General features: G+C 39.3%; 1 protein-coding gene across 2 annotated transcripts in view; it reads left to right on the top strand.

The window, feature by feature from the left end:
* ATP8A (ATPase phospholipid transporting 8A1) overlaps window positions 1-26254 on the top strand; it is a 1160338-nt gene that overhangs the window by 893913 nt on the left and 240171 nt on the right. For both annotated transcript variants that reach the window (XM_090368461.1, XM_090368462.1), the window contains one exon: window positions 19786-19864. In XM_090368461.1, coding sequence (XP_090224587.1) covers window positions 19786-19864 — 79 coding nt within the window. The remainder of the gene's footprint in view (window positions 1-19785; window positions 19865-26254) is intronic.

The following is a 26254-nucleotide window of genomic DNA, read 5'->3' as shown; positions in this document are numbered from 1 at the left end:
TTATATCTATCATAGGCTTCTTTGTCACAGAAGCCTATGATAGGCTTCTGTGTCACATGTTAATTTATATGTTTCCCATACATTTTTCTTCTCTGTCACATGTCTGATTAGTTCATCTGACATCTACTTAGGTCTAAATCTTGAACAATATTTCTTTGTTGGTATGAAAAGCCTAGTAGTTTCCAAGATTAATTCTTTGAATGCTTCCCATTTTGAATTTGCTGTTGGTAACATCATCAGTTGGTTCCACCATATAGAAGGAACCTCCGTAGCCAGGTGGACAGGAGCAACAGTGCGTGCACATGCTTCTTGATTAGACCGGGGTTCGAGCCCATAACCACCAAATACAGAGGATGTGGAAAGGTCAAGGAATGACCACCACATATCCTCGGAGCAATATGGCCTTAGTTGCTAATACTCCTAAAACCCAGATAACAAACAAACAACAACAAACCATATAGAACTTAAATAATTGTCTCAGACCCACCCGTAGTCACCTTTACGAAAGCAAAAACTTCCCTTTACCCTTCATGGTAGTTACCTCTTTGAGTAAATCCCGCTTCCGCACACTGTGATCACTGCCACCTAGTGGTTCCTTTATCTGCAGATTCTTGATGTATGAAGAATGATCTGATTACTGATAATCAGATCAAGAGTATTACTCCCTCTAGTTGCCTCCCAAACATTCTGTTGCTGGAGAAAACAATCATCCAATAAATCAACAAAAGCCTTGCTAGTGTGTGAGTGACCAACCTACAAATTCGAGTTGATATCCGGGATATTAAAATCCCCCATTATAAGACACTCTAATTTACTGGCCCACTCTATTTCTCTTCACAATTGCTCATTGTACTGATCAGATTCATTAGGCCTATAACACACACCTACTCTCATTTTTCCTTTCCCAGTGTTTATGTCACACCAAACAGACTCAACATTGCATTGTCCACCAACATCAATTGGATGCACTTCCTTAGATTTTATGTGTTTCTTAACTAACAGCATAATCCCTCCTCCCTTCCTGTTCTGTCTATCCTTTCTGTACACATTGTACTCTTCAAATTCCAGTTCTGCACTGCTTATGTCTGTGTGACACCATGTCTCTGATATCCCAACAATATCTGCCTTTGATATCTTGACTAGTACTTCAAGCTCATTGAATTTATTAACTATACTCCTAGCATTAGTGTACATGCAAGTATACATGCACCTGTTTCTACCCTTAGTTACCCTAACACCGCCCATGTATTTACTTGTTCCACTCTGACTCCCAGCTGTCCTGGAAATTCCCATTGCCTTGGTTTCCAGGCTGCTGCTCAATTGCATTTCAATAGAAGTGTTGCAATCACTTTTACCTCTACCAGTGGCTACTGTTAATCTATTAGTCCGTGTATCTTCCCAAGCTAGCAGTTTTCCGACCCACCTAACTCTGCCTCGATAGCATCTATCGAGGCAGAGTTAGGTGGGTCGGAAAATATTCTTGCACCCTTTCTATTTCAGCAAATATTCTTGCAAATATTCTTGAAAATTGAAAATATTCAGCAAATATTCTTGCACCCTTTCTATTTCAGTGTATCTCATCCCTGTAGAATCAGTTTCTCCTGTTAACAAGCACAGACTAGGCTGAGAAAAATTCTACCCCTTGAGCCTTGCACAATCTCTCCAAGGCCGAATTGATCGACAAGGCTCTTATCATATACTCCCTCCTATCATGTCTGGTCAGAATTGCAGACACTTTCAAATTCAACCCTAACTCGTGGCTTTTTTTTTTTTTCAGAATTGTCTTGTACTTGTTAAGTAATTCTGCCGGTCTCCTACTCTTAATATCATTAGTGCCAACATGTACAACAATATCACCCTTTATGCCCTTAAAGGATGATGTCTGCCCTACAACGTCATCAACCTTTTTCCCTGGCAGACATACCCTGGTCCTGTTCCATCTATCCTTTTTGCACAATATGTTTCCTGTTTCCCTGACAATAGAGTCACCTACAACAACTAGTTCTTTTGGGACCAGCGCATTCTGCTTTGGTGGTTGCCTCTGTGTTGCGTGATGTTCAAGTGCAAGCTCTGGCATTGATGTTGGCAGCTGAGAGCTTGATGGGCCCCTCAGTTTAAATCCTTCGAGGGCATCCACCTTGGCCTTCAAGCTCTCATATAAGCCCATAACAATGCCGATTTGATGCCTGATTTCCTCACACTCCTTACATTGCGCACATACAGACATTCCCCTGAGCAATATCATGTCCCGTTCCTGATTGCTCCACAAACATCAAACAAGCAGTGAGTTTCCATAGACTGTGATTCAGAGGACAACCACCCCCCTCAGTTATTCCCAGAGCCATAGCACTTTCACTAGTTTGAGCCTTTTGCTGTGCTGCTCTGGTCTGAATCATTATTTCTATTCAAGTTCAATAAAATTCCAGTACAAAATATAACCCTAAACCTATATCCCAATGCAGTTATAACACTATATATATGTATTTCGGTATCGAATATTATCTCCGAGTTACATTATATGACTTTCTTATCTCCTGTCAACTTATATGTATTAATTTATGATGTTACATTTGTAATAACTAGGTCACTATATTTATTTTGTTAAAAAAGTACAATTCAATTGACAATGAAATTTAATAAGATTAATAAATTTTACTGATTAATTGATACTACTATACTTGCTATCTAGTTTTCCGTTAAATGTTACGCTAGCACACATTGTATTGTATAACAATGGCGGCAAGCTACGAACGGTTAATCTACGGACACGAGGTATTATTTACTTTCGAAATCACACTATCTAAATTCAAAATAAATTACGGAGCTTGACTAGGTCTATAAGCTACTTTTAGAAAATAATTTAATCTAACAATTAAGTTAATAAAGCGGCTAAGTATAATTAAAAACTTTCATTTGTGGGAGCTGCAAAACCTGTCCACATGTGGATTTGATACCCTTGCCGATACTAAGTAATCACCTATCTAAATAAATTAATATGCCAATTTAAGTCAATAAAAAAGCAAAAACTTCTCTATTTGCTGGAGCCGGTAAAGCTTCGTTTGTCACATGTACTCTCGCACCCTGTTGTTTTGATTATATACTTAGATTATATTTAATTGAAGCTTTCAATACTGTTCCCACATGAATGCTGCTGTACAAATTGAAACAGTATGGCATAAAGCAGCTTCTCTGGATAAAGAGATGATTGAGGCAGGACCCTGAGAGATTATTAAGAACCAATGCTCTTTGTGGATTAATGTTTGATTGAAGACCCTCACGGTCTGGTACTGAGTCCCCCACCTTCCCCTTGCAACTTGCTGTGATGGGAATAAAGATTATATATTTATTTATTTGTTTTTATATTTATTAGCAGTATTGATATGGGCATATCAAGTTTAATGTCTAAGTTAGCAAATGGTAGTAATGTAGGCTATGTATTAATATATTCTGATTACTGTCACCCAAATGACAATAATCAGGGTATGCTACCACTAAGACCTGGATAAATTATGCAAATGTGTTGAAAAATGTCAATTCAAGTAAAATAAATTGTTAAATGCAATATACTGCATTTGGGTAGTAATTAGTGTAGAATAACCTATCATTTTGGTAGCACCAATCTCCAGGTAGTGGAGAATAAAAAAGATTTATTTTCATAACAGGATGTTTTGCTGACAAGGAAAAACATGCTATTATTATCACATTTTATAAGGCAGTGGTTAGGATGTATCTAGAGTACTGCATACAAGTTTGGAAAGTCCGTTTTAGGAAGGATGAAGATCTGTTATAGTGCATGCAGAGAAGAGCAACAAGATTAGTCAGGGGCAGGAAAGGGTACTCTTACTATGAAAGTCTTGAATTCTGTACATGGCAATTTCTGGAAACTAAGCATCTACAAGGAATCTTGTATTGTTTAAAGCTTTAAATAGTTTGAGTAAACTGAATTTTGATTTTACATGTACAAGTAGATTTTATACATGTATGTATTGGTCTAAGGTTGCACCCAGACTAACATCCATCTCTACTTGTATATTCTGTATTCAAGTATTCTACAAATGGGCCAGTGTAAAATGTGTGTTAAAGTGTGTATAATATGTTATATAAAATAAAATAAAAATAAAAAATAAATAAAAAATAAATTATAAAATAAATAAATAAATCTGCTACCTGTGCCTATCCCTACGCATGTGAAGTCCGGCCAGGGTCTATTTCACTGTCTATGCTGTTTGCACTAACACCCCACACCCACTGAAGGTAGTGCAATACCAATGGGTGCCAACAACCCCACTCCCAGGCTGCCCATACCTACCTGTAAGCCTACAAAAAAAAAAAAAAAAAAAAACCACCCCAAACCCATAAGGTAAATTCTGCATCAGTTTTCTTTCTGATGCCTGCAAAAAAAAAAAAAAAAAAAACCACCTCAAACAAGTATGAGTTTTCTTTCTATATTAACTAGTACAAATAGCTGTTTACTTTTTTTAAATACATTTCTACAAAATTCCTGGATTACTGAAAAATTCTCTGAACCTTGCACCCATTGACCTTTAGCTCTTTGATTAAAATCTGGTATAACCCATCTTAAATTATGCTTAAATTCCTCATAAAGAGGACAATCATAAAAAACATGCTCCCATGTTTCAGGTAATCTACATATACAGAAAGGATCCTCCTCCAAACCTAAGTCACATAACTTACATTAAAGCGAGCCATGTCCTTTGATTATATAAGAGGCTTCCATGCAGGGAAAGAACCATTTATTATGTTTATTTTCAATATTAAAACGTGCATCAGGAATAAAAAGCCTTGTTGCATCACCAGTCACACTGCTGCTCCAACATTCTTGCCATATTCCTCTCAATTTCAGTAAAATATTTTTTTCCTCTCTCTTCCAATCAATCAAAATATCATTAGTAATTCCCATGATTGTAACTTATCTGCCCTTCCTTAAAAAGTAACTAAAAGCTCTATATACAATATACAAATCCAAGGGGAGTGCCCAGCAAGCACCTGAAAGGCATTAGTCAATACTGTCTTACAACTCTCAGAGTTAATAACATAATACTCTGTAATGAATTCAGCTTATTTCTAAACTTGACATTACTTACACGCTTAAACCAGATAGAGTAACCAGCGTAAGCTACAATGGGTAAAAAAAAATAGCCTTATAGTAAAAGGAGCGCCTCTGTAGCCAGGTGGGAAGGATCAGCAGTGCGTAGCACACGCTTCTTGATTAGACAGGGGATCGAGCCCGTCACCACCAAATGCAGAAAGGTCAGGGAATGACCACCACATATCCCGCAGCAATATGGCCTTAGTTGCTAATGCTCCTAAAAACCAAATAATATAGTAAAAGGACCCTTTTACCGAGCCCTCCAGTCTTTCCTGGTAATCCGGACTATAGAGGCTGTGTATTTCTTTACTTTACCACTTAAGTATTCCAAGTGGGATGTAAAGAATAAATTGTCATCCAAAAAAATCCCTACACGTATAAGTAGAGTTATTCCATATATCCCAAAACAACATGTACAAGTAGAGTTATCCCATCTATTCCATAACCATCCTTTTCCTATTTAAATTTAAATTGGAAAAGGATAGTTATGGAATAGATGTGTGGAAATTTGCTTTCAGCCAGGAAGTAATTGCTTGTTTGAATAAACTTACACCTGGTGTTGAAGTGGGTATTTGAAAAAATTTAACCCATCAATATCCAGAGTGGTTCAATCAGACACAAACAGGAATTCAGTGATCACGTGAAATTCATCTACACAGGTGAAATCCCCAGTATACTTCTCAGCAAAAATATTTTCTTTGATTTCTCTATTGAACATTCCACAAATCTATGTAAGTTATTGTGAAAATAAGAAAAATGTGTGAAATCCTAGCAAGCCTTATTAGTTTATTCCCAATAGGTAAGGGAGGTGGCCCTCACCACTGCTTGCTTCAGGAAAAACTGTCCCATTTTTGAAGTAGTACATGCGGTTCATATGCTGAGAACAGCGAATGAACTAATGCTAGCACATGGTTGCTGTAGCTTGTTTTCTCAGCTAAAGCATTAGCAGAGGCATACGATGCAAGAAAGCAAGCTTATGCAGCATCAGCCAAAAAAAAAAAAAAAAACCACTCCCATTTCACCCCTCTGTTCATTACAAATACCTGTCCAGCTCAGCCTTCAATTTATTTAGGCTTTCCACAACAAAGATGGAAGTCCGTTCCACCAAACAACTACCCGCTGGCTAAAGGCAAACTTCTGCACATCTATCCTACAACTGTCTCTCCTCAATTTGAATTTATGCCCTCTCAGGTGATTATTCTGAGCAAGAGGAAGAATCACATCAGCATTGAGCATTCTCAAACCATTCGAGGCTGTATACACCTCAATCAAATCACCTCACAGGTGCCTAGCCTCCGAACACTGTAATTTGCCAAACCTATGCCTTTCTTCGTAAGAGCAACCCTTTGTTCCATTCACTAATCTTGTTACCCTTCTCTGTACTCGTTCCAACAGCTCTACATCTTTCTTAAAATGAAGCCTCCAGACATGGATATAGTATTCGAGGTGTGGCCTAACCACACCTCAAATACTATATCCATGTCTGGAGCCTTATATAAGAGGATAATCAACTCCTTATACCTGCTAGAAAAATTCCTGTATATCATTGACAAGACACCATGAGCTACTCTTGCAGACCATCTGCACTGCTCAGAAAACTTCATATCTGCCTGCACCATTACCTCCAGGTCCTTTTCTTTCTCTACCACTATCAGTATATCAGTATATATGGGAGGCATTACTGCTTCCCATATGTAGTACTTTACATATGTCAATGTTAAACTTCATTTGCCACATCTCAGCAGGCGCCTCCGTAGCCAGGTGGGAAGGAGCAGCAGTGCGTAGCACACGCTTCTTGATTAGACCGGGGTTCGAGCCCGTCACCACCAAATACGGAGGATGCGGAAAGGTCAGGGAATGACCACCGCATATCCCGGAGCAATATGGCCTTAGTTGCTAATGCTCCTTCAAAAACCAAACAAGCCACATCTCAGCCCCTCTGCTCAACATTTCTAGATCCTGTTGGCCCCAGGTGCCAAGCGATTTTGTGATCAAGTGTCTTTGCCAGTGAATTTGCGCTCTCTTGAATAAATAAAATCGTCTTCTTTATTTACAGCGTTACACTAACAATCAATTAAATAAGCTTCAGTAAAGAAATCACTTTACTTGAACAGGAGGAAAAGTAACCTTCTTTCTTTTTTTTCTTTTATTTTGCATTACTACTAACCCACTACCGCTTGGTCACAAAGGTGGCACTGCTCCTGCCTCCACGTGGCGGGTCCGGTAACCTGGAGGGGAAAAGGTCTCCCTTCCAGGGCGAAATGGAGCAAGAAGTCCGTAAAACCCAGAAAAACACTGGGTGCATAGAAGAAACCTTGACAAGGCAAGAACAAGAGGAGTCTGGTTCTGTCGCAGCAAAACGTCAAAAGACTGACGTAGGCAGAATCCGAACTCCAACATTCTTGATTATTCATTCAGCTGAAGAACAACCAGTTGGAAAGCTCTCTCCATTTCTAGTGCAGAAATGCCTAGAAAGCACAATAGGAACTCCAAAGACAGTCCGTCGTCTAAGATCAGGTGACCTACTAGTTGAAGTTGCCACTGCTCGACAGGCTGAGCAACTACAAAAACTGAAAACTTTTGGTGGAACTTCTATCACCGTTTCACCCCACATTTCCCTGAACACATCAAGAGGTGTCATCACCGAATGGGACCTCATGAACGTGTCGGACGAAGAACTAAAACAAGAATTACACGACCAAGGAATCATTAATGTCAGACGAATTATGACAAAGAAAGATGGCATACTAGTTCCTACACGGAACATAATACTTACTTTTGACAATCCCAAACCACCAACAGTGATAAAAGCAGGCTACCTTAACTGCCGAGTTAAACCGTACATCCCGAACCCATTACGCTGCTATAAATGCCAGAAATTTGGGCACTCATAGACAGTCTGCAGAGGAGTAGCTGCCTGTGCCACGTGTGGATCCACTGAACACATTAGTACTGACTGCACAGCCACAAGACCAATCTGTCTGAACTGTAAAGAGGCACACCCAGCATATTCCAAAGAGTGTTCCCTTTGGCAGCGTGAAAAAAAGATACAGCGGTACAAAACCGAACATAACGTAACCTACCAAGAGGCCAAAAAATCCCTACCGGTTCCAAATACTAATAAGCCCACTTATGCACAAATAACCACAAAACACATATCAATTTCTACCCAAACGGAAGTATCTATACCACCAAGTAAATCACTAGCTGAATGGGCAAGGTCACTGTTGTCCCCAGTACCAACGCCCCAAACGAAAAACAAACAAAGCAAAGCCATAAATACACCAATCTCAGTACAACCTGATGCCATTCAACAGAATACCACAGTATCTTCTACTCCTGACTCAAACCAAACAGAATACATGGACTCAGAAGACAATTTAAATCACGACGAACAGGTTTTAGAACTGTTCTGCAATGAGGATATGGATACAGGGAAACCTTATTTCCCAAAGAAGGGAAAAGTTAAACTTGACCGAGGCAAATCTTCTGTCCCTCGAAAAGAAGTCGAGGGTTCCACTAAACCCAAATAATGCTTACTTTCTTACAGTGGAACTGCAGAGGCTATCGCAGTAACTTGTCCGACATCCAAGATCTTCTTTCACAATATGACCCTATTGCCTTTTGCTTACAGGAAACCAATCTGACACCAAATATAAATGTTTCCCTTCGGAAATACATAATACATCGTCAAGATCGTGTTGCACAAAATTCGAACAATCCTGCCCATGGAGGAGTAGCACTGATTATCCATGCCCAGATACCCTCAAAGCCACCCCCACTAAAAACAAACCTTGAGGCAGTTGCTGCACGAGTCAATATCAACTTTGATTTAACCATAGTCTCACTATACTTGCCACCTAACCAAAATATAAGCTATGCCGATTTAGAAGAATTAGTAATACAACTTCCCAAACCCTACTGTATCTTAGGAGACCTCAACAGTCACCATCCGCTGTGGGGAAACCACAATCTGGACAAGCGTGGACAAATCATTGAAAAATTACTCGATCAACAGAATCTGATAACTCTCAATAATGGGGCTCACACCTATACACATCTTCCGACAGGATCCACATCAGCTATTGATGTCTCTCTGTGCACAGCAACCATATATCCTCTATTTGGATGGACTATTCACAGCAATCCACTGGGCAGTGATCATTATCCTGTGATATGTCGCATTAACACAAGCATTCCCCACCTCTCTTATCGGATCCCCAAATGGAACTTTTCAAAAGCTGAATGGGATGTGTACAAGCAGCTAGCAATACTAGAAGAAAACCAGATTCAACAAAAATCCATAAACCTGGCAGTAGAATACATATCTAATCAAATACTGCAGGCAGCAGACAAAGCAATTCCAAAACAATCCACAAAAATATCGGCCAAATCAAAAGTGTGGTGGAATGATGAATGTAATGCAGCTAAAAAACAGAAGAACAAAGCATGGAACATCTTCAGGAAGTTCCCCACAACAGAAAACCTCATCCGCTTTAAACAGGCAAGAGCAAGGGCAAAACGAGTCAGGCAGACTAGTAGAAGGGAAGCATGGAGACGCTTCGCATCCACAATCACAAGCACGACAAAAACTCAAACAATATGGGCAAAAATACAGCGGATGTACGCAAAATACCCACGTGTCAACTGTCCCATGCTCACTGTCAATGGCCACGATATCACAAAACCTGAGGATATCGCAAACACCCTGGGTAAAACTTTCATGAATATATCAGCCGCAACATCATACTCGCAATATTTTCAGGCACACAAAGCACAAGCTGAAAAAAAACGTATCAATTTTGAATCAGCATCAATTTCTGCGTACAATCTCCCCTTCACAATGTCAGAGTTGCATCATGCTCTATCGTCTACTAAACTCAGTGCAGCAGGGCCAGATGGAATCCACTACATCATGATAGCAAAACTCACCGAACCGGCTCTCAAGACTCTGTTACTCCTCTATAACAGAATATTCAAAGAAAACACGTTCCCCGACAAATGGCACCACGCGTACATTCTGGCTTTTCCAAAACCAGGCAAAGACCCTACAAATCCGCAACATTATCGACCTATTGCACTCACTAGCTGTATGAGCAAGGTCATGGAAAAAATGGTTAATGCTCGCCTAACCTGGTTTCTATCTGAAAATGATCTCCTAAATCCTGTGCAATGCGGTTTCCAGGAAGGTAGATCCACTCTTGACCTTTTGATCAAGACAGAAATAAACATCCGGGATGCCTTCGTCCGAAAAGAACATCTTGCAATGGTCTTCTTTGACATCGAAAAAGCATTTGACACTTCTTGGAGATATGGTATTATGCGAACCCTATACGATCTGGGATTTCGCAGACACCTACCACAGTTTATCAGAAACTTCCTGCATTGCCGCTCTTTTCAAGTTAGAGTTCACAACCAGTTATCTTCAAAATTCATCCAGGAAGAAGGAGTACCACAAGGGTCAGTGCTAAGTGCTACTCTCTTTAGTATAATAATGAATTCAATAACACACGACCTACCACAAACGATATCCACTACCCTGTACGCTGATGACTTCAGTATCGCCTGCCATTCGCCTAACATGCGAATGATAGAAAGGCAGTTGCAATGTGCTATCAATAAAATAGCCAAATGGTCCCAAAACAATGGTTTTCGTCTCTCACACCAAAAAACAGTTGGGATACATTTCTGTAGAAAGCGTAACCTACACCAACATCCGGAACTTAGACTAGAAAATCAGGTCATACCAGTGGTCCCTAGTGTTCGCTTTCTGGGTGTGATATTCGACCAAAAACTCACTTTCCTTGATCATATAAAAACGCTCCGGACTAACTGTCTTAAAAAGCTTAACATTCTAAGAGTTCTCTCGGGCACAACGTGGGGAGCTGACCGTTACACGCTGCTAAATCTCTACCGTGCACTAATACGGTCACGTCTGGATTATGGTTCTGTCGTATATAGCTCTGCTAGACCAAGCGCTTTACGTTGGCTTGATCCTGTACACCACAGCGCCCTTCGTCTTGCACTGGGGGCGTACCGTACATCACCGGTTCAGAGCCTATATACCGAAGCGCATGAAACACCCTTACAGCTACGGAGACAAATGCTTTTATTAAATTATGCCGCAAAACTCAAAGGGCATCCAAACCACCCTACTTGGAATGGTGTTTTCTATCCTAAATGGGAAAACCTTTATAGAGCTTACCCATCAATAAACCCACCAACTGGGATACGTCTTCGCTCACTACAAGTTGACTGGCAAATTGACCTGAGTAAGATACAGCCTACTACCTCTCATGCAGTCCCACCATGGATGTATCATATACCGCCGTGTGACTTTTCATTCACAGCCTGGGGAAAACACACCATGTCCCAACAGAACTTGCTACAAATACATGCCGCACTGAGAACCCAGCACGGCCAGTACACACCGATCTACACAGATGGATCTAAAACTGAAAAGCATGTCGGTGCAGCAGCAGTATTTCCTAACATCACTTTGTCCAAAAAACTCCCCACCGAATGTAGCAGCTATACTGCAGAACTCTGTGCTATCCACATAGCCTTAAACTACATACTCTCAAGAACAAGACTCCACAGCGTTATTTATACCGACTCCATTAGTGCTATCCAAGCTATACAACACAATACAAAAAATGATAACCCCTTACTTAGACAGATCTGGAATACTCTGACCAAGTTAAACCAGAAGAAACAACAGGTTCTGTTATGTTGGATCCCTGGTCACGCTGGCATTTCCGGAAACGAACAGGCCGACCTAGCTGCCAAAACTGCTACCGATCCTATAGACCAATCCTTCATTACACCTATATCTGACTATAAATACATTATAAATAAGCGATGCCTTGAACTATGGCAACATATCTGGCAGAATCAAGCCAACAATAAGCTACTTGGCATAAAAAAATATCTAAAACCATGGAGATCTAGTATCCGTGAGAACCGACATGAAGAAGTCGTATTAGCCCGATTAAGGATAGGCCACACACACCTGACACATCTTTATTTGCTGGCAGCCACTGACTCACCACTGTGTACAAACTGCAACACTCAGCTCACTGTCCACCATCTACTTATTGATTGTCCCAAGTACAGTATTCAGCGACAGGCTATGTTTATTTCATTTCCCACGACGAACACCTCTCTCAGCATTTCTGATCTACTAGGAGACACACCACAGGTGTCCAAAATTTTTGATTTCCTCAAACATATAAAACTATACAACACAATATAAATATAAATTTGAACAGCATCTATACGGACGCAATTCAAGATTTAACATCACCATAGTTAGGCGCATTATGGCCTTTGCTGTCCTTGCGCCGTAAAGCCCCCAAAACAACAACAACATCTAGATCCTGTTGTAGCAGCATACTGTCGCTAGTGTCCTTAACAACCCTGCCAACCTTCGTATCATCTGCAAACTTGGACATTAAGCCTGATATACCATCATCAATATCATTTGTAAATACAGAAAAAAACAATGGACCCATCAGTGAATCCTGAGGGACTCCACTAATAACATTAGTCCATGAAGAGCAGTGTCCATTGATTACCACTCTTTGTGTCTTCCCCCATTCAACCACCCCTTTATCCATAGCAGCAATTTGCCTCCAATGCCACAATTTGTGCAGCAGTCTTCCATGTGCAACAGTATCAAAAACTTTTCTAAGATCCAAATATATGATATCAAAATTATTCCCTGAATCCAATTCCTTTGTGATCACATCATAGTATCCATTCAGATTTATCAGACAAGGCTTCCCATTAACAAAACCATGATGTGTCTGAGCTATAACTCAAGTCTTGTCTAGATTATCTTGCAGTGCTTCTTTAAACAGTGCCTCCATTAATTTCACTGGAGCAGAAGTTAAACTAACAGGTCTATAATTACTTGTGCCACACTTTGATCCTCCTTTGTGAATTGGAGATATCCAATTGCACATTTGCACATCTCCAGTCCATGGGTACTGCCCCTGAGTCCAAGGAAGCTCTCATAATTATGGTTAAGGGTTTGCTTACTTCATTTAATATAACTGGATAGATCCCATCCACCCCAGGTGCCTTTTTTATGTTTATCTTCAACAATTTCTCCTCCACTTTCCTCTCAGTTATTACAAAATCATCCAGCTCACTACCAGAGTTTAATTCACCTCTGGCATTTCCCTCTCTGAATAACTCCTCGTGTGTGAATGTAGGTGCAAAATACTCATTTAGGTTGTTAGCTACCTGTGCAAGATCATCAACAGTTGAACCATCAATATCCAGTGGACCAATCTGATTCATCCCGTTCCTTGTAGAGTTTACATAGGTAAAGAACTCTTTGCTATTTTTCTTTTGCTGGTGTAGAAAACAATCATCCAATAAATCAACAAAATTTTTGCTATTTTGCATCCTTTGCCAAAGATTTCTCATAATCTATCTTTGCCTACCTAATCACCTTTGTGACTTGGTTACAGACCAGCTTATATCTGTCATAGGCTTCCATGTCACCCATTAATTTATATGTATCCCATGTATTTTTCTTCTCTGCCAAATGTCTCATTAGTTCATCTGACATCCATTTAGGCTTAAAACTTGAACAATATTTCTTAGTTGGCATATAAAGCCTAGTAGCTTTCAAGATTAATTCTTTGAATTAATCTTGAATTTACTGGTAACATCATCAGTTGGTCCCACCTTTCTCAGACCACTGTAGTCGCCTTTACCAAAGCAAAAACCCTTCCCTTTACCCCTGGTGGTAGATACCTCTTTGAGTAAATCCCACTTCAGCACACTATGATCACTGCCACCTAGTGGTTCCTTTATCTACAGATTCTTAATGCATGAAGAATCACTACTGATAATCAGATCAAGAGTATTACTCCTTCTAGTTGCGTCCTGAACATGCTGGTGTAGAAAACAATCATCCAATAAATCAACAAAAGCCTTTCTAGTGTGTGAGTGACCAACCCACAAATTCCAGTCAATATCCAGGAAATTAATATCCCGCATTATAGGACTCACTGATTTCTCCGTATAGTTTTTTATTATACTCATCAGAGTCATTAGGCCTATAACACACTCCTACTCTCAATTTTGATCTCTCACTGCTTATGTCACACCAAACTAATGACACTGTACTGTCCTGCGATGTTGACTGGCTGCACTTCCTTGGATTTTTTGTTTCTTAACTAATAGCATAACCCCTCTTCCCTTCTTATCCTGTCTATCCTTCCTGTACACATTGTACTCCTCGTATTCCAGTTCGGCATTCCTTATATCTGTGTGACACCACAACTCTGTTATTCTAACAATATCTGCCTTTGAAGTTTTGTCCAACACCTCAAATTCATCAAATGTATTTACCAAACCCCTAACATTGCTATATACACAAGTATACATTCACCTGTTCCTATTCTTAGCTACCCTAACACAATCCATGTGTTAGGGTAGCTAAGACATGGGTTGTGGTGCATGTGTTTACTTGTACCACAATGACTCCCAGCAGTCTCTGAAATACCCTGCATCTTGTTTTCTAGGCTACTGATCCTTCCAATAGAAGCAGTGTAAGAATCACTTTCACCTCTGCCAATGGCTACTGTTAATCTATTAGACCGTGTTTCCCCCCCCCAAGTTTGCAGTTTGCCAACACCTAACACTGCCTCAATAGCATCAGCAAATATTCTTGCACCCTTTCTATTTAAATGTATATCATCCCCTGTAGAAGCAGTCTCTCCTGATAACAAGATGTTTGCTTCAGAAATAGAAAGGAATAGACTATAACTGTTTTCTTGCACAGAAAAAAAAATTGAAGTAATCTCTTCTCATAAAAAATTCTTTTTTTGAAATAAAGAAGTTATATTTTATTTCTTCTATATGTGTAGCATCTACTAAAAAAATTTGTAGGAAATTTATATATTGGCAAGCCTCATTATAAATTGCCAAAACTGGTGTAACACAGATGTCGCCCACTGGAAAAAAAAATAAGTTTGTGTTATTCACATAGAACTCATTGGCAATATCAAAAATGACATTGCCATTTATTTTTATTTTATTTTATTTTTTTATTAAAAAGAAGATACACAACAGGTAACCATTAACAGTATCTCAATTTCGAGGATGTATATTTGATCACTTTTCAAAATTTCAATAAAAAATATCTATTGGTACCCATCTTTATAAATTTTCAAAAAGCATTCTAACCCAAAACCTTTGCACCAATTGTTGCCATCTCTGGAAAAGGAAAAATGCATTCTATTCATAATAGCTTATTTTTTGAATTGGAAAATCTTTCTTTTATGAACCCCGACTTAATGACAAAATATCAAGGAAAGTTTTTTTCTTACTGGAATTTACATTATAAATTTCAAAAGCAAGCATCAGATCAAGTGAAAAAAAAAAAAAAAAATGAAAAATCAAATATGATTTTTTAAGAAAAATTAACTCCTGTGCTTTTTAATAAATAATTTTGGTTTTGCAAGCTAGATAATATTTCTAATTAAGAAGGGGGGGAAAAATTAAGAAATTTTCTTAAATTCTGGCATGCTATTGATTTTCTTTTTTGCATCTTTTCAATCCAGGCAGAGTGTGCATGTAACAATCACAGGCAAGCCTGATTGCATATAAGTTAATTAAAGAATTATCTAAGAAATATATATATATTTTTTTTATATAAACCCCACACATGAGAGGTATTAGAACCTATAGTACTTAGTACCGTGCTCGGGTTGGAGATTGAGAAAACGAAAGAAGATATTTGTTGACATTGGACTTGAACTTCTGCAGACTGTAATTTTCAGGAAATACATATGAAGGAAGGTTGTTCCAGAAAACGGCAATTGAATGAATAAACGAGGAAGATGAAAAGTTGGTTCTGTGGGTTTGAAGTTGGACAGTAAATGGATGTTGGCTGGTGGTGGCAGGGGTTCGGACTGTCTTGAAAGAGAGAGCGGGAATTATAGAAGCCAATTCAGAAGAACAGTGCCCATGGAGGTATCAGTAGAAGAGGCATGCAGCAGAAACGGCACGTCTATTAGACGTCGAGTGGAGAAACTCTGTTACAGATGAATCATTAATTAACCTAACTGCCCTCTTCTGAATGGAATCAAGAAGCCTGAGAGAGGTTCTGGGGGCACTACCCCAGATGTGGAAACAATATTCCATGGCAGGGCGGATTTGCGATTTATACAGAGTGAGCAGCTGTTTGGAAGAAAAGTAACGCCGAGAGCGAAAGAGAAAACCATGTTTTTTAGATGCAGAGGAAGCAATATTTGTAATGTGCTTGTGCCAAGAGAGATTAGAAGTCAGGGTAATCCCCAAAATAGATATATATCTTTTTGCCTAGAAATCGAATTGTCACTAAAGATAAGCACAGGAGCAGAAGAATCCTTTTTGCAAGATATAAGAGAAGACTGAGTTTTAGAAGGGTTGAAATCAACTAAGTTGTCTTTGCCCCACTGGAGAATTACCCGAAGATGGGCATTTAAGGAATTGGTAGCAGATTTTCGAGAAGTTGAAGCTGAGTGAGCAGGGCAAGGTTTCCCAAAATGGAAAGTGGAATGCAATGTGCTACCATCGGCAAAACTATGGATAGGATTTCCAGTCAATGGAAGAAGGTTGTTAATATACAAGAGGAAAAGAGTGGGAGAAAGAACTGAACCTTGGGGGACACCAGCATTAGTGGAGAAGTTATAAGACAGAGCACCATCTACCATCGCCCTCAGTGAGTGATCAGAGAGAAAACTGGATAACCAATTACTAAAAACAGTTGGCAAACCATAAGATGGAAGCTTGTTTAGAAGACCTTTATGCCAAACACGATCGAAAGCCTTTGAGATGTCAAGAGTAACTACTTGTGTTTCACCGAACCCTTCCATTGAATATATTCCATAAGTGGGTAACATAAGCCAGAATATCACCAGAGGATCGACACACACTGATAGAATCCATACTGGCGATGGTTGATAAGACTGGAGGTTTCTAGGTAGTTTAAGAGTTGGCGGTTAATTGATTTCTCCATTACTTTAGAAAGAGTAGAAGTAATTGCAATGGGACGATAATTGGATGGGAGGGATTTGTCACCCTTTTTAGGAACTGGCTGGATATGAGCAACTTTCCAAGCAGAAGGAAAAACACCTTTGGAATAAGAAAGTGAAAAAAGGCGGCAAAGAATAGGAATAAGTTCAGGAGCACAGGTTTTGAGTACAAGTGGAGAAATACCATCGGGACCTGGAGTTTTCTTAACATCAAGATTCGTCAAAATCCTTCTGACTTCCTTTTGACGGAAGACCACAGGAGGCATTGAATGGAGCGTGTTGGGAATGGTGGGAGGTGTTTTACCAAGATCATAAATACATGAGTTGAAAGAAAAATGGGATGCTAGCAGGTCAGCTTTATCCTTGGGTGAAGTGACAACAGAACCATCTGGTTTGGACAGAGGTGGGAGCAGAGGTGGGCAAAAGTTGCGGCCAATAGTTTTGGCAAGAGACCAGAATGCTCGGCTACCATTAGGGCAAGAAGCAAGTTTTCTACTCTTAGTCTGTTCAAACTTTTGTTTGGACTGATTAATAACTGCTTTACAATTGTTGCGAGCTTTGGTGTAGGCAGAAAATGAAACTGGAGAATTAGAAACAAGCCAATTACGATATGCAACATTCTTCTCTTGAACAGCCTTACCACATTTATCGGAAAACCAAGGTTTATTTAAAGGACGAGATTTTAATTAAAGTGGAGTGTGGGATAAAGGATTCCATTCCTGCAAGAATAATTTCACTGACACGATCTGAGCAAATGTTGACATCAGAAGTTTTGAAACAGTAATCCGACCAAGGAAATGATGAAAAGAAGTCTTGTAGGTCATCCCATTTTGCAATCTTGTAATGCCAAACAACACGAGGTTGCGAATAGCCATGAGATAAAGGTTCCATTGGAGAAGAGACAATCACCAAGTTGTGATCTGAAGTGCCTAAAGGACCTCTCACTTTGACTGTGTACTTATAAGGGTTATTTGTGAGAAAAAATAAAGCGTATTGGCTGTATGATTAGGATTGTCTGGTAATCTTGTAGGTAAATGAACAATCTGTACAAGGTCTTTAGTAATTGCAAAAGCCTCAGCATCTCGACCAGCTGGGTCAGTGTGACTAGAAAATGGAAGCCCTGGAGTTGTGAACATTAAAATCACCAAAGAAAATTACCTCACTGTTAGGAAAGTTGGACTGGAGAAAGTCAAGTTGCAAAGAGATGAAGTCAAAGAGCTCCAAGTGATTAGTGGAGTTGGGAGAACGGTAGAGACAACAGATGAATTTGACACAATGAGGTAGAGAGATTTTAAGCCAGAGAAGATCAAAGAGAGGAGATTCCAAATTACCAAGTCTCTGACAGGGAATATCATAACGGACATACGCACAAGTACTACCTTTGAGGCGAAAGGAATCATACAGTGAATAATTTGGGCATCTGAGATGAGCAGTAGTTGAATCAACTGATAACTGAGATTCTGTCAGAAAAAGTACATGGGGTTTGGCAGACTACAAGTGGAAATGGACATCGTTGAGATTAGAATTGAGACCACGTATATTTGTGAAATGAATTAGGAAGTGCTTGTGAGGTTTAGATCTTTTCACAGATAAGCTTGCTCTATTAGTTTGACAATTCATGGTGTATTCAATAGTAATAAAAGTGGGTGGGACATGCTGTATGAATTGAATTTTTTCGATATGGCTTACACACGGTAAAATTATACCCAGATCCTTGACATAACGTGGCCTCGACAATGCTCCCCACATACACACTACTTGGACTCCCTCCAGTCATTATCTGGCGGAGCAGAGGTAGCAAGATTATACACTAGCTGATCCGGAAGCCTCCTAGAGAGTTACCAATAGGTCCGGTCCTGTGTACTAACTAGCGCCCGGCCTGCGAACACCGTTTTATATCTGTACCCTCAAAATATAAGGAATATTGGATCTCGCCACAATGCTCATCATAACCTCAAAAGTCATCAATCATACTGCATGATGGAAGAGATAGGGAAGGGTTGACCGGAACTTAGCTCTAGAGACTGAACATGGGTTCCACCACTTCAAGGCTCCAATAATCAAAGTAGTGAAATTGCACCGGCTGATGAGAGTCATCTACCGCCTAGTACTGCCTGGTAACATAGAGGGGGGGGGCATTCCTCCATATGGTGTGGGCGCCACATCTCGATCCCTTCTAACGTTGGTTCCCACCTGGGTAAAAAACCCACCATGTACTTGAGCATGGAGGTTATACCCAGGATTACTAACAGTCCCACCATTGTGAAGGTGCAAGCAGAGGATTTGGTTGTCACAGACCATCCGAACTTTTCCGAAATTGGGTCCACTTGACTTGAGTGTCACCCGAATATCAGTTCCATCAGCGTTTTAGACTCCCAGGTAGCAAGTACAGCTTGTCTCGAATATCTGAGAGAATGTTTGTGAAAACCCCAATTAGAAGGAATAGGCAAATGAAGTGGATAGTATTTTCGTATGCGCACATGTTTGTGTGTGTGTATGTGCATAATGCTCTATAAGCTTGCTTCTTTTCATCATTTTGCTAATACTAATGGTAATAATATCAAAATATTTTATTAATGGAAATTTATTTTAAACAAAAATTAATGTGTCTGTATGCTTTGTTTCTTCTCCCATTAGGTGTTTTGGGTATGGATTACAAATGCTATTATTCATTCAATATTGCTTTTCTGGTTAACATTTCTTAGTATGGAGCAAGGTAAGATAAACCTGTTCTTATCTTGTTTTTAATGGTTATTTCTTAGTTACTGTTTTTTTAACTTTATTTAATACATATTGTACAAAAGTACAAGTACAACATCCAAAGATCAGCCATTTTTAAAATTCTTCCATTCTGCATGTAGCATAAAATTAATTAATTTCAATTTGTTTTATATCCTTAATCATTCTACAAACATGACTATATTCACATTAAAATTAAATAATATTTGACTTAATGCTTCTGGAAACTCAGTCTTAGTTCTCCACTGTGCACTCTTGTGTGAATGAGCACATTCTATGTTTGGAATCTGGCATACTTTCACTTGATATGATGGCTGCTGACCATCAAAAATAAGGTAGTACTCAGTTTCCCAGATTTATTTTCAAAACCATTGCTTTTGAGGTATTAAAAACCTAAGCTCCAGCCCTTCACTGAATTGAACCAGTCCGCATTCACTTTGGCAGAATAGCATGTTGCTACTTGCATTTAAAATATGATCGCGATGGAAAATGTCTGTTATATACTGACAACTTGACCAACATCTACAATTTGAATAAAAAAATACCATAATGTGCTTTCTTCTTTGGAGTAACTGTTTTTCTGCATTGATTTTAGCACAATTTTGGTGGTGAGAACTTTTTTTTTTTTTTTTTTAATAATACATTACTACTACAATAAAGAAACTCAACACGTTGATTGTGTCTGAGTTTCTTTATTGCAGCTTTTCATTTTCAAATTTTGAGCCACCCATGATAACAGAAAAAAAACAAGAGTAAAATAATGCACTTTAACCCAGCAGTTATCACATGGGACCAGTCTGGTCAAAGAACAAAATACACATTAAGAATCTTTCAGAGCAGTGTGCTTCTTTAGCAACTTAGAAGACAAGTATTATGAAAATACACGTCACCAGACTGGTCCAATGTGCATATTTTTGTTGGTTGAAGAGTATTAGTGATTTCAAAATTAGAGATGGCTGTTTATTTTATTAGAAAAAACCTTCATGCTTAAAGGCAAGAAAAGCTCCTGGTGTTGATGGCACATACCTCGTAATTTTGAGAATCACAGCCAGAGTATATTGAACCATTGAGGTTAATTATAAGGGCAACTTTGGAATTAAGGAAGATTCCTTTGAGTTGGAGAAGTGCTAGTATATTGCCACTACATAAAAGCATTTCTGAGAGTGAAGTTGGTAACTAAAGACCAGTTAGTCTCACTTTGGTGGTAGAGAAAACTTTAGAGGCAATTATTAAGAATGCAATCCAGGGATATTTAGATAGAAAAGGCAGTCTAAAATCATGTTTCACTAACCTGGTAAGCTTTTTTGGTACAGTTACTCATGAACTAGGTGTAGGGAACAAGTTCAACATAGTTTATTTGTATATTGAAGAAAATATTGCCATTACGGACAAAACGTAAAAGTACAAAATAAAACTTTATTAAAAATGCAGTAAAAATAAAATACAATATACAGAAGATTATTAACAATAGAAATGAAATATGTGTAAATATAAATAAAATAATAAAAGCAATAAGAACAACATATGCATTAAGAATCTTTCGAAGCAGTGTGCTTCTTTATCAACTTAGAAGATAAGTGTTATGAAAATACATCATTGTATTCCATTGAGTCTCAACATATACATGTGCTAACAAACCAATGCAGATTGTGGATGGTGAGGAAAGGCAGGGAACAAAACATCAGCCGCCAGACTCTGCAGAAGTTGGCCAACATACAGTTACTCCTTTATAGGCTTGTCATCTTTTATCATTCTGCAAAATAGCCTTTCCATAATAAGGTATCTGCAGATTCTGCAGTTGCAATTAATGTTGGAACCCACTACAACTGTATGGAATGCCTTCAACTAGGAACAATGAAGAGAATCATGTGCACGATCCAAAATTTCAATATTGGAACATAGGTTACAATTAACATGCTGCTCACACCAATAGTGCTCAGCAACAGCAGAGCTAATGAAATTAGCCCAGATGAATTACCCACCTTATGCTGTGAGATGCAATCACCAAGTCACTGATCTGACATGCCAGTATATTATGCCTCACAATCTGGGAAATTGATCCAATACACAAAATCTGCATGTTGCAGCAAGGGGATGTCAGATTTAACACTGAAAATCATTGACTGCAACTTCCTGCCGGGGAGCTGCACACAACCAATATGGTAGCATCGCAACACTCTAGCAACATGTGTAGATATACCCAGATAGTGGGAATATAAGCGGTGGCTATAAACTAACTGTTGCAATCCAAATGGGAAACAAAATTATTACCATGCAATTGAATTCTAACCAAAACATTGGGGATATCCAAACCTAAACAAATGACAAATCCATCCTAATTTTAGAAATCTTGGCATCCTTATCAGCAGTATAATCATAGTGGGATCATGCTGTGATACACAGATGTCCTGGGGCATGTCACCCTATATTTGATGAACTGTCCTTGACACATTGATTTTCTATATACTCAGGTCACCAAACAGGAACTCACAAGCGAACTAAGATATCTAGAAACAGAAGAGCAGGATCTACCTCCAACTCCATGTCAAAAGAAATATAACAGGTGAAGAAACTGAGACATTGGAGGAGCAGCATATCTGATCCACAGAGAATGATCACCAACACATCGTTCATATATCTTCTCCTGAGCCTAAATTGCGCTATCAGATCCAAAAATATGTCTTCTTTCAAGGCCTCCATGGTAATATTAGCTATGGGAGTACTGACTGGAGCACCCATAGCTATACCCTGAATCTACCAGTACAAGAAATCACTGAACATGATTGTGCAGCCAGACAAACAAATATTTAAGGCATTACAAATATCATTTACTGAGAGATTTACATCCCTGTCCAACAGTCACCAGCAAAAGCTGTGTTAGAATAGTTGTAAACAGGGAGACCACATAAAAGGAAGCCATGGCCTCATCTCCAGAATGTTAATATCCTTAATGATCTGCAGGAAATTAAAACTACTGTTGAAACCTAGTCTGGTTTACCAATAAGTGGTGAATGCAAACCAGCAGTATGTCTGGAAAGTTCGTAGGTCAGGGTGCCACAGCAGGCAACAGTTGGATGCAAAGGGAAGCCCAGTTTGTGCATTTTCAGCAAACTATAGAACTAAGAAACTGGCACCCCCATCGCATGAAGTTTTGTTGTTTTGTCTCTGTTGCAAGATCAGCAAGTCTATGAATCCTTGGTACATTCATAGACTTGCTGATCTTGCAACAGAGACAAAACCTTTGGAATATAGTGTGACTTGTTCAACACCACAGTACACCACTCTTTGTCTGCCTGTAAAGCGACAATATCCAAGTCATTACATAAAGAACTAAGGGTGTTTTATTGAACATGGTGTAAGTTGGGGCCACTGGATGAACTCAGCGTTGTTTTGGGCCTATATGAGAGTTTGAAGGACAGGGTGGATGCCCTCGAAGGATCTAAATTGAGGGGCCTATCAAGCTCTCAGCTGCCCACATCAATGCTAGAGCTTTCACTTGATCATCGCACAACACAAAACAACACAACGGCTACCACCAAGGCAGAATGTGCTGGTCCCACAGGAACTAGTAGTTGTTGGCGACTCTGTTGTCAGGAAATGGGAAACATGCTATGTAAAAAAGGATAGGTGGAACAGGACCAGGGTATGTCTGCCAGGGGCAAAGGTTGATGACGTTGAAGAGCGGATTTCATTTTTTAAGGGCACAAAAGGAGATATTGTTGTACACATTGGCATTAATGATATTAAGGCAGAATTACTTAACAAGTACAGGTCACTGTTGAAAAAAAGCCATGAATTAGGGTTGAATTTGAAAGTGTCTGCAATTCTGCCCAGACACGATGGAGGGAGTATATGATGAGAACCTTGTTGATCAATTCAGCCCTGGAAAGATTGCGCAAGGCTCAAGGGGTAGACTTTTTCAGCCTGTTCTGTACTTGTTAACAGGAAAGACTGCTTCTGCAGGGATGAGATACACTTAAATATAAAGGGTGCAAGAATATTTGCTGATGCTATCGAGGCAGTGTTAGGTGGGTCGGAAAACTGCTAGCTTGGGGGGGGGGGATACAAGGACTAATAGATTAACAGTAGCCACTGGCAGAGGTGAAAGTGATTCTTGCACTGCTTCTATTGGAATGATCAGCACCCTGGAAAACAAGATGCAGGGTATTTCAGAGACTGCTGGGAGTCATTACAGTACAAGTAAACACATGGGTTGTGTTAGGGTAGCTAAGAATAGGAACAGGTGCATGTATACTTGTGCAGAAGCAGCAGTGTGCAGCACATGCTTCTTGATTAGACCGGGGTTCGAGCCCGTGACCACCAAATACGGAGGATGCGGAAAGGTCAAGGAATGACCACCGCATATCCCCAGAGCAATATGGCCTTAGTTGCTAATGCTCCTAAAAAAAAAAACAAATAACAATAATGTATACTTGCATGTACACCAATGCTAGGAGTTTGGTAAATAAATTTGATAAATTTGAGGTACTTCTCAAAACATCAAAGGCAGATATTGTTGGGATATCAGAGATGTGGTGTCACACAGATATAAGGAATGCAGAACTGGAATTTGGGGAATACAATGTGTACAGGAAGAATAGACAAATAGGAAGGGAGGAGGGGTTACGCTATTAGTTAATATATAATATCGGTGTTTAGATACACCATACACACTCTTAAAAAACTACAAAGTAGTTGTTGTGGGCATCATTTGCTCTTTCTCATATTGTGCTCTGCCTTCACGACGAGTTGCCATGATACTGCACTATCTCAAATAAGTAACGCTTCACTAATAGAGAAGACTATTGTTACTTATTCTCAGTGAGTACCACCACCCAGACATGTTTCAAGGCTATTGGCCTATCATCAGTGGGTGGGCAGGTACCCTAGTATTGCAGACATGACGACCCAGTTGTGAAGTTAATCGCACATTAAAAGCTATTAGTTAAGAAACATAAAATCCAAGGAAGTGAAGCCAGTTGACATAGCTGGACAGTGCAGTGTCGAGTCAATTTGGTGTGACATTAGCATTGGGAGATCAAAATTGAGAGTAGGAGTGTGTGTTATAGGCCTAATGACTCTGATGAGTAAAATAAGAAACTGTACAGGGTGGGCCACTAAATCAGAGAGTCTTATAATGGGGGATTTTAATTTCCCAGATATTGACTGGAATTTGTAGGATGGTCACTCACACAATAGCAAGGCTTTTGTGGATTTATTGAATAATTTTTTTCTACATCAGCATGTCCGGGAGGCAACTAGGAGTAATACTCTTGATCTGATTATCAGTAGTGATTCTTCATGCATTAAGAATCTTCAGTCAAAGGAACCACTAGGTGTCAGTTATCACAGTGTGCTGAAGTGGGATTTAATCAAAGAGGTAACTACCATCAGGAGTTAAGGGAAAGGTTTTTGCTTTCTTAAAGGTGACTAGGGTGATCTGAGACAGTATTTAAATTCTATACAGTGAGACCAACTGATGATGTTAACAACAGCAGATTCAAAATGGGAAGCATTCAAAGAATTTATCTTGGAAGCTACTAGGCTTTACATACCAACTAAGAAATATTGTTGAAGGTTTAGGCCTAAATGGATGTCAGATGAATTAGTGAGACATATGGCAGAGAAGAAAAATGCATGGGATACATATAAATTAACGGGTGACGTAGAAGCCTATGATAGATATAAGCTGTTCTGTAACCAAGTCACAAAGAAGATTTGGCAGGCAAAGCCAGATTATGAGAAATCTTTCGCAACAGATGCAAAGAAAAACAACAAAAGAGTTCTTTACCTATGTAAACTCTAGAAAGAAAGGGATGTATCAGATTAGTCCACTGGATATTGATGGTTCAACTATTGATGATCCTGCTCAGGTGGCTAACAAACTAAATGAGTATTTTGCATTTACATTCACACATGAGGAGTTATTCAGGGTGGAGAATGCCAAAGGTGAGTTAAACTCCTCCAGCGAGCTAGATGATTTTGTAATAACTGAGAGGAAAGTGCGGGAGAAATTGCTGAAGATAAACATAAAAAAAGCACTCAAGGGAGGTACCCATGGACTGGAGATGTGCAAATATAACCCCAATTCACAAAGGAGGGTCAAAGGGCGACACAAGTAATTATAGACCTATTAGTTTAACTTCTGTTCCAGGAAAATTAATGGCGGTACTGGTTAAAGAAGCACTGCAGGATCATCTAGACAAGACTTCAGTTATAGCTCGGACGCAGCAGGTTTTGTTAAGGGTCAAACTTTCAACCTCAGTCAAACTTTCCCAACAGTGAGGTAATTTTAATGTTCACGACTCCAGCTGGCTTCTGTTTTCTGGTCACACACACCCAGCTGGTCGAGATGCTGACGCTTTTG

This window comes from Mastigoproctus giganteus, chromosome 2, assembly GCF_048544385.1.
Source record: "Mastigoproctus giganteus isolate SK-2022 chromosome 2, ASM4854438v1, whole genome shotgun sequence".
NCBI classification, from domain to species: Eukaryota; Metazoa; Arthropoda; class Arachnida; order Uropygi; family Thelyphonidae; genus Mastigoproctus; species Mastigoproctus giganteus.
The sequence above is the reverse complement of the archived record's forward strand: the minus strand, read 5'-3'. Positions and strand labels throughout refer to the sequence as shown.